This window comes from Salvia splendens, chromosome 17, assembly GCF_004379255.2.
Source record: "Salvia splendens isolate huo1 chromosome 17, SspV2, whole genome shotgun sequence".
In the NCBI taxonomy this organism is placed as follows: Eukaryota; Viridiplantae; Streptophyta; class Magnoliopsida; order Lamiales; family Lamiaceae; genus Salvia; species Salvia splendens.
In genome coordinates, this window is record NC_056048.1 from 19,281,736 (window position 1) to 19,292,103 (window position 10,368).

Here is a 10,368-nt window from a genome sequence, read left to right on the forward strand (position 1 = left end):
GACTAGACCTGCAGATCTAAAAAGTAGCAGCCGAAAAGTAAGGACAAAAGTAAAAAGTTGTTAAAAAGCAAAAGTGGTCCCAAACTTGGATGGAGATGTTGTCTTCTTCAACATAAATCAAATCAGATCAGCAAAACCAGATTCATCACCATAAAAACACAGATTAACAACTTTGAGAACACAGATCTACAATTAAAACTTCAAATCAAAAGATCGAACACTGAAACTGCAATTATGCTTACTGGTCAACATGCAGGGTGACAGAAATCACGTAAACTGGGTTTTCACACTTAACTAATTCAGATCTAAAATCTAACAGCTATCTAGACTTGCAAACTCAGAGAGATTAACTACAGAAGTTAAAACATGCAATTCCACACAGGAAATTGCCGTAACAGCTAGATCTAAGCTATCTAGGCAGAAAGAAGAAAGAACAACGATACAACCGAAACGAAACAACTTCATAGCATTTAGAAAACGTTTGGATCACAACCAAGACTTCAAAATAAGCAAAATACTGGAAATGCGAAAGATCTAACGCAGAGAAAACAAACAAGATTACCTAGTAAGCAAATAAAGATTGTTTTTGCCACTCCGGGCGATGGAACTGCTAACTACGATCGTGCTGACTGGAAAGAGAACGTCTGGAACTCCGGAGAACTGATGATCTTCAAGTGACCATGGTTGTGGCGAGGAACGAGAATTACGAAGGATAATGCTGAAGGAATGATCTACCCAGGAGAGATTGCTAACTAAGCGTAGGAGTTAACTAACTAATTGATTATCATTCTCTCTCCAAGTGGCTTCCTTTTATAGGGAGGCCTCCCTTGATTTTTAGGGTAGACTTCAAACATGAAATGACTCTTTTGCCCCCTTGCTTGCGGCTGATCTTCCCTGCTATCCTTCTTCTCCATCTCGAGCCTTTTTGGCATGCATACTGGTCAGGATAACAACATCCTGACGCCCTTTTCACCTGAAGTATCTGAAGTTTTTCCTATTGGTTAGAACACTCAACCTGCACACTTAAGCAACTGCTTTGCAGATATAATTCAATTATGCACATCATACTGACCAGTAACCAAGGCCTAGAATACGACTTATCAATCGGCTCAGCTTATTCACCATACACGCAAGATCTGGTCGGGTGCAATTTGTGATAAACATCAAACTCCATATGATCCTTGTTTATTCTTCTTGAGCTACAGGCTCGCATGTGTGCTTACTCAAATGTACGTTGGGTTCCAATGCATATTTTTCTACCTCTAATAGATTTGTAAGTAGAAAAAATGCTTCTCTCGGAGCACACATGACAAGTGGTACACATCAACAAACCATTCATTTGGATTGTTACCATGGTTCCGGTCGGAGACCATTGCAATCCCCTCGTAATTTTTGTTGTTTTTAGCATCTTGTTCAAATAATTTGCACAATATTATCTCCATTAATATGTACACAATTATATTGAACTATATGTGCATTGGTATATTTAACGACACATACATCCCAATTATTACTATCAAATCCAAATTGATCTTGCTAGTTAAATGACAAACAATAAACATAATTCTCAAGAGAATAGATCTCAATGAGAGGAAAAGCATAATACAAAATGAGTTTACATGTAACGTAGATTATAAATTTTTATGATGTGCTGTTAATTGATATTATGAAAGAAATAAACTATTAATAGAATAATAGTAGTGTTAATTAAGAAAATAATTATATATAGCAAAAATTAGGTAAAAACAATATTTATGAAATCAACAAGATTGGGAAAAATAAATCACTTGCATTGCGAAAGATGGCGGAAATGTAGAATGTATTATCAACCGAAATAATTACATTACAAGAATGCCCTTATATGATTAGATATAATTCAAAATTTGATTAATATTGGCACATGCCATAGTATGATTCATTTGGTCAATATATCAAATGGTAAATAGACGTATGTTATTAACTAAAATTGAGCCATATTTTTATTAGATCCCTGTATATATTCTCAGCATTTGTACTTTGTAATTCAACATCAAACTACAAATGATTAAGTTTCCTGTTCACATAAATATGAAAGAAGGAAAAGAAAAGGAAAGAAGGAAAAATAATATCAGGGGATCTGCAAAATCACAACTGCAACATTAATTTGATGATGAAGTGTAGCTTAGTTAGTAGTAAGGTGTTTCTCGTCCATCCAATAAATCAAGAGTTCAAATCATCAATTTAGATGGAGAACCATTATTGAATAAGCCAATAAACCAACAGTTACAGCCTTATAGGTAATTCACAAGCTAGTGTTATCATGGTTCATTTGATGAAAAATGGACAGATTAATGTGAATATTTTAAGTAGCATAAGATATATGTCCATATCCAAGTAGAATAAGGTGCATGCCAATATCCAAGTAGCATAGATGGAAGATATATTTTATTGGCTCGAAACAGCCTTGAAAATCTCAATTAAATGAAACAGAACAATTACTTTAGTTAGTAGTTAATTTTTCTTAAAGACAGGAAGATTGCATCTCATTCCAAACTAGTATGTTGAAGTAACACATTTCAAGAAGAATGACTATAGCATATTGCTCATTTCATTTCCTCCTTCATTCTATTATATCAAGCAAATGAATAGAATGAAAGTAGGAAGGACCTTAGACTTATGAAGACAACAACCGTAGCAAATTTAAATTGTTGAGTAGCAGTATAAATAATACTCCCTGTAATGATTATATTTTTGGTAGTATTATTACTATTACAACTTTAACCGAAATCAAATTTTACAGTATATACTTCTATGAATTAGTAGTCTCCAAATTCACTGAACTTTGAAAAATAAAATTTTATACAAATTCAAATTGTGTATAACTGCAGATTTCTACTACTATAAATACTAAAATTGTGGGACAAAAATAGGAGTAGTAGTAATTAATATACATAAAATCGTTTATGGTGTGAAAAATCATGTGTCATGATAATGTTCCCCAGTTTTGATGTTAAAACCAAACAATATTTCTCTTTCACCCAAAATGCTTGCTTCACAAATCACAATGAAAAAAAAGCAACAAAAAAAATCACCTATATATGACAAACTCTTGCCCTCTGAGTTGCTAGTTGGAACCTTTATGAAAAGTGATAAGAGCCATTTCAGTCCTTAATTTTGGTCAAATTTTAGTCTCACTAAGTTTGAAATTTAAATAAGTACTATTAAATTATAAAGTTTTAATTTTTTTCAATTGTTCCATTAGTATACATATTTCAATGAAATAACAACATTTCGAACATCATAAAAAGATGTCATTTTTAAACTTCATAAGACTAGCCATTTGACTAAACTTCTAGGCTATTATTCCTTATAAAATATTAGAACGAAACAAATGAAATTTTGGAAAAGCTCCGATATGGGAGTCAGCAACACACTTGGGACACGTTGGAAAAAGTGTGGCGGCGGGGCGGGGATGAGGGCATGCTTGGGACTGGGCAGAGTCACGGCAAAGGACGGTGTTGGAGTTGAGCATTAGGCGAATGACGAACTAGGCCTTGAGATGAGACATAGGTGGTGGTAACGCGCATGGTCACCGTGGATGACGACAAATTGAGATGGGCCGAGTAGGGTTTTATGGAGCTAAGAGATGGATGAGACTGAGAAAGAAGCGGAGAAAAAATGAAAAATGAGAGGGAAAATGGTAGAGAAAATTTCAAAATCGTCGTATTTAATTAAGTGATTGTTCAAAAATATACTATCATCCAGGTGGTCTATTTTCCAGTATCATTGCCCGTGAACTAAACAAAAAAATTTAAGATAAGAAAAGGCTGAATAAAAACTATGTAAGTTAACATCAAATATAATTGGCACTGATTTGGAAAATAGGCAAAGAATTTAAGGTGCACGGCCAAAAGCAGTACCCTTCTAATCTAGAATACAAGTAATCAATCCATTTACAGAAACTTTCACATATCTATGTACTCTTGGGAAAGAACTGTTAATGTAAGCTCCTTTAGATTTGCTAATATATGTCGAGGTCCTACGCTCTTAACACCGATAAAATTCAAGAGTTGCTCTAAATCCTGCAATTAAATTTACAAATGAGTAATATGACACCATTCTCGTATCGTGCACAAAATAAACCACTCTCAAGTGAAGTATGACTAGCGCAAGAATCCAGAATTGAACAAACCTTGTTTAGCAGGAATACAGCGTACGCTGCTCTTGTTGAGTCTTGACCTTCAATAAATAAAGGAAATTCTACGGGCTTTGAGCTCGTAGATATTACTGTATCCAGAGACGTACTGGAAGCTGAAAGTTCAACTGAAGGGGAATAGTCACGTATAAATGATCGAGAACCTCCTAAGCGTAATGGATAGCGCAGAGGGACTTGCAAATAAGAAGAAATAAGAGACACGGCCTGCATAGGAACAGGCCATTTTGATCAAGATATAATAACTAGTAGTAAGTGTACTCGCGGACTGACAGCAACAGATATGCATAAACTATATATAGCTTGCCAGTCTGATAGCAACCCCCAGAGATACACAAATAGAAAAACAGTTCAGTAAAATGTAACCAAAATTCATTTTTCTAGAAAGGGAATGTACATACATGAGCTACATATCCAAGAGCAGTTGATGATCGCTGAACCTCCTTCTTGTCAGTAAAAAAACTCATTTTTGTAAAAGAGACCACAGTGAGGTGCAGTCCGGAGATGGTCAATGTGCCCTGGTCGAGAGGTTTTGATCCATCAGGAACACCTGTTGGAAGAAAAATAAAACAGCAAAACATATTACGAACAGAAAACTCAAGATGCTTCACATGAAGCAGATCAAGAAGTAACTCCTAATAACTTCAAGTTATCATCAATTGCATTATAACAGTTTACAACATCTACAAAATATATTATGTGCATATGCAACAAGTAACTTCAGAACATCTATACTGAAAGTCAATATAAAACAAAAACAAGTAAATCATCCTTGCAAAACAACAATATGATTATAATGTTTCTGCAACTATGTTCATACAACTGTGTTGCACATGGCAATATTTACATAACAAAAAAAATAACACTCCAATATTTTAACCCAACAACGGCCTTATTTTTTAGGTGGATCATTTAAAGGTTTATGGAAGTGAGAAATAGCACAGAGGTAAGCAAACAAAAGCAAAATATATAGATGTACAAGGTATGAACAGTGAAGCAAATACACACTGTTGGACCTCACAAACAAGGTTGGAAACAACAAAAAAAAACCCCAAGATGCCATTATTGTTACTGCCATACATAAGCCAATTTCTCCATTTAACCTAACCCCGGCTGATAATTTCAACAATAGCCCCTAGTCACATCTTATCTGTGTCATCAACTACTGCTACTTTCATACAGAAAGTAAACCTATAATACAAATTATTCCAGCCTGATCTGCCCTCTACTCCATTGACTCTTTTAGAGCAAAAAAATGCAGTGTTTATGTTGTATTCTTAAGAGATAAAAAATGACGAGAAGCAAACTTTCAACAACCAGAACAATCATTAACATTTACAGCTGTAACAGATCCTCTTCAGCAGCACCATACCATACTACAAATAGCTTCATTACTGCTGTGTTATATCTTTTGGTTTATTTTACTAACAAATGTAAAACAATTATGCCCAGACAACAAGTAACATTTACTACAAAGAAGTTTACCAAATCTAAAAACCATGCAGCATGGACTAGCTTATATGACCCAGAACAAATAATTGTTGGATATGCAATTATTAATAGGAAGATCCAAGAATGTCAAAAAAGTATACTTCATATATGGTTCTAGATATAAGGTAATAGGTCTGCAGATATGGGTCTACAATTTTGTAATGATGCTTGCTTAGTTAACATGATAATTAATAAGGAATAGTGGAATACACATACTTTAGGGGATTAATATCAGGTGTCTGACCCTGATGATGATCTTGACAGGTGAGCTTTGTTACCTTAGTTATTTATATAGCATAATAAGCACAGTGACCCACGAAAGAAGATTGTTATAGAAACATGCCAAACTATAATACACCAAATTGGTTGTTATAATTACATTGGCTTATTTCTTTTTTTAATACATATTTGCGGTCAAAATTATGAATCAATAACTTCCTTCTAAGTTCTAACAAGTTCAGAAGCGAATGAAGCTATATGGCTTATACATTCTGTCTATCTCAGACTGTAAACACAAAATTATATTTGACTTGATTTCAACTCTCTAACTAAGTCACCGATTCATGATTTTTCAGCATAAAGTTATTGTTCATCTGCAGTTTTACATTCTTGTCATCTCAAAGTATACTATCAGAGATTCAGAGTAAATTACTGACTGATATTTCAACTCACTGAATAAATTTGAGATCAATTACCTTTAATTTTAAAACATAATCACTTTACAGTTAATTAAATATTCTCATTTCTTATCAACAATTACCTGACTTAATACTACTACGAAATGATTCAAGTTCTTGCTCAGATGATTTTCTGACCACAACCTTTACTGGATATAGCAAGGTGACCTGCGTGACCATATACTGCTGCCTCAATCTCAATGATTTCTGCAAATTTTTCAAATGACCATAACCTTTTTCTCCAGCAAGTAATCTACTTGAGTCCTGCACCAGAACAAATTTACATTAAAGATAAGTAATTATATCTCGTAAATATATATCTAATCCATTCCACAAGTTAAAAAAATAAGGAAATATAGAATGAAGAATGAAGAGCAATATCATTTTAGGCTCTTAGCTACAAAAAAATTCAAATAATGGCTTGAAATTGAGAAACAACGTGTTCAACTGTCAAACAGAAGAAAAAAAAAACTATGTGTTGTCATAGTGAGCTTCAACACATTAAGCATTCATATATTCGCTTATAAAAATGGATTAAGTCCAAAATTGCTATATGTCACAAAGAGTCAAAAAGTTATTTAATCTCAAGAGTGCTTATAAAATTTTCTCTGCAAGGAAAATCTTGTCTACATGAGACTCTAGAAGACTCTGCATTAATTATTTCCATTGAGAATCTGGATTTTTGGCCACTTACAATTTGCACATTACTCATTGTTTTCAGGCAAGTAAATATCCATCAACCAACTCAAGATGACATCTACAGAAGTGCTCTTCAGATATTGGTCATTACACTGAATGAGCTGAACAATGTCTGTCAGATGATCACATCAAATATTTGAAGGAAAATGGTCTGGAGACGGATAGTAAAATGGTAGCTAAAACTATACTCCCTCTGTCCCTCAAAAATAGCAAGTATTTCCATTTTGGTCCATCCCTTAAAATTATGCAATTGTAATTTAGGAAACTTTTGAACAACATATTACCCCTACACATAATATTAGGGTTAATTCTTTTTTTATTCTAGGGCAATATTTACATTCTTATTGTGTCCTGCATTTTTTTTAAATTACAAGTTTGGGAGAGACGCATGAGTGTCATGCATCTTTTGTTAATGAAACGCATGATGCTCTTGCGTTTTAAGCTAAGACGCATGACAATTATGCGTTTTTAAAAAAAATTAATTTAATTGAAAGACGCATGAGCGTCATGCGTCTCTACCTAAAATGCATGACGCACATGCGTCTTTATTTTGAATTAAATCAGAACAGAACAGGCGAGAAAGGAGAAAGAAAAAAAGGGACAACGCAATTTCTTGGCGATTTCCGTCGATTTCTTCTACTTTTTCGTTATATTCCGGTAAGATTTAGGGTTTATAGGAAAAAATTGCTCACTTCAATCTTGCAACATTGCTCACTTGTTCGTTGTTTATTGCATAATATTAGTGTTTCTAATAAAATTTTCTCAAATTTACTAAATTAGATTTTATAGGAAAAAAAATGTCTCTAAATTAAGGTTCTGGATAAAAATTATACAAAATAACAACAATTAGAGACAATTTTTTCCTATAAACCCTAATTTATTAAATTTGAGAAAAATTTATTAGAAACACTAATATTATGCAATAAACAACGAATAAGTAAGCATTGTTGCAAGATTGAAGAAAACTTACCGGAATATAACGGAAAAGTAGAAGAAATCGACGGATATCGCCAAGAAATCGCGTTGCCCCTTTTTTTCTTTCTCCTTTCTCGCCTATTTTGTTCTGTAAGCTTATGCTGCCTGATTTAATTCAAAATAAAGACGCATGTGCGTCATGCATTTTAGGTAGAGACACATGACGCTCATGCGTCTTTCAATTAAATTAATTTTTTTTTAAAAAGCATAACGGTCATGCGTCTTAGCCTAAAACGCAAGAGAATCATGCGTTTCATTAACAAAAGACACATGACACTCATGCGTCTCTCGCAAACTTGTAATTTAAAAAAAAGCGCAGTACACAATAAGAATGTAAATAATGCCCTCGAATCAAAAAATAATTAACCCCATAATATTATTTACAACTTATCCATTAGAATTAACAATTTAATATTTTGTGAACCCCACTATCCACTAACCGTACATAAATAAACACTACTAATAATGTAGACCCACAATCAAGTAAGACTACTTCCCAAACCTTTTCTCTTTCTCTCTCTTACTTTAACAATTGCGCGTTAATACCTGTGCCATTTCAAAACTTGCTATCTTTAAGGGCCGGAGGGAGTATAAAATAATGAGCCCTTGACAGAATGATTTATATTTTAGAGGGATTTTGTTTATAATGATTTATTATCATTTGATTAGGGTATCTAATTGGTCTACATCATATATTGCAGGTATATAGATGACCATACAAGCATATTTTACAGCATGTTTACTTGTAATAGAAGTATATGCAAGTCAGACAGATGATAATAATAATAATAATAATAATAATTGAGAATAATCGTAAATTCATTTCAGTTAAGAAAACTAGGGAAGAAAGCCAAATAACATAGTCAAACATTACCTGCATGCGTTTGTTAGCCACAGAAATAGAACTCCCACCAACCAAAAGAGATCTAATTTCACCACTAAGTCGTTCCTCCTGCTTTCTGACCTTCTCTTTTACAACCTTGGAACGCATAGACATCTTCCCCATCAACAACTTCCGATGTTCCAATTTCTCACGCATCTGATCAAGCTCATTCGACCGACTTAATGACTCAGATTCTATCTGCCCATAGAACCACCAATGTATTGGAGAATTGCAGTTAAGTTGGATGGAAAAAGAATAGAAAAACACCATAAATTGTCTCATTCATTTAGCAGATATGAGATATCGCATAATCTCTTTCACACACAGAACCAAACACATAGAGTTAATTGCAGGAGAGACACAAGAGCAGAGACAGCAACAATAACAACTACTCTTACTACCACATGTAATAAAGTAACATATCCTGACTATAGAGATGCCCCTCTAGGAGATATTTCATGCTGCTTATTGTCTTAGGGACATATCTTAACTTGAGATTATCAACTCAATTGAAAAAGAGAATACCATGACAAAATATTCAAATTAATAACATGACAAAATATCATTTTTTAGTGGTATCAGGTTATTGACGTATGTATCATAGTTACATACTTCGAAAAGTCATAAGAAACATCAATAATAAATAAGCAATTTAGATAATAGTAAGACAAATTCAACATGAACCTGATATTCTTAAACAACCACCACATTGATGGTCAGCCAATAATCATATCTTTACTTTGAACCAAATCTCATAGGTTTTTTCTTTTCAGTAACCAAACTCCCGATTCTCAGTTGAAGCCATTAACATCAGAAACTTCAAATAGTCAATTTTCAAGTTAAAAAAAAACTCAGGAAATGGAGAATAATCATTGAGTCATAAACAAATTTCCAAATTCGATAGTATCTGATTCACAAAACTAGCAAAGCGCATTCCAGATCACTTAAACCCAAACTACACCGTATGAAGAGACATAATATTCAAATGGAGAATAATCATTGAGTCAGTTAGTACAAAAGTGATCCCCATCTATCCATAGAAGCTATCACAATAAATTACTCGGATTAAATATTTACTTGTATCGACGACTGAAGCTTCTCTTCAAGTCCCAATTTATTAGTCTTGGTCCTCAAGTGCGGAGGTCAAACTGCATAAACGAGCGAGTTCCTGCTCGTAATCCTCCCATTCGATGACCTTTGCTGGTTGATCCTCCTGTGCTACCCGGTTTCCCTCTTGTACCTTCACAATTGGCTTTTTAGACGACGCCATTCACAAGTCACGATCGCTGATATTATTCCAGAAAATCTCTTCGATTTCAACGGAGAAATATGATATCCATCGCCGTAGCTCCTCTTCACCATCGTACTACGAATAACTTTCAGGATGAAATCTCTATCATCTCCAGGCGTGCCCTCATAACTATTAATAAGTCTTTCAGATTTTGGGCAAA

General features: G+C 33.8%; 1 protein-coding gene across 1 annotated transcript; it reads right to left on the bottom strand.

Annotated features, from left to right (window-relative positions):
* Nucleotides 1-3,826: 3,826 nt before the first annotated feature.
* Nucleotides 3,827-10,038, bottom strand: LOC121773412 (UV radiation resistance-associated protein-like). The gene is made up of 6 exons (XM_042170267.1): nt 9,995-10,038; nt 8,909-9,115; nt 6,444-6,624; nt 4,594-4,742; nt 4,172-4,399; nt 3,827-4,061 (listed from the first exon to the last, which is right to left on the bottom strand). The coding sequence occupies exons 2-6, from the start codon at nt 9,071-9,073 to the stop codon at nt 3,945-3,947; spliced, it is 840 nt and encodes a 279-aa protein (XP_042026201.1). The 5' UTR covers nt 9,074-9,115; nt 9,995-10,038; the 3' UTR covers nt 3,827-3,944.
* Nucleotides 10,039-10,368: the final 330 nt, after the last annotated feature.

Bases quoted from the DNA above. Each gene is read 5' to 3' on its own strand.
- LOC121773412 (XM_042170267.1), bottom strand. From the start codon at position 9,073: ATGCGTGAGAAATTGGAACATCGGAAGTTGTTGATGGGGAAGATGTCT. The intron at 6,625-8,908 runs GTAATGTTTGAC...GTTCTGGTGCAG, and splicing joins TGGCTAACAAACGCATGCAG to GACTCAAGTAGATTACTTGC. The intron at 4,400-4,593 runs GTATGTACATTC...GTTCCTATGCAG, and splicing joins CTCTTGGATATGTAGCTCAT to GCCGTGTCTCTTATTTCTTC.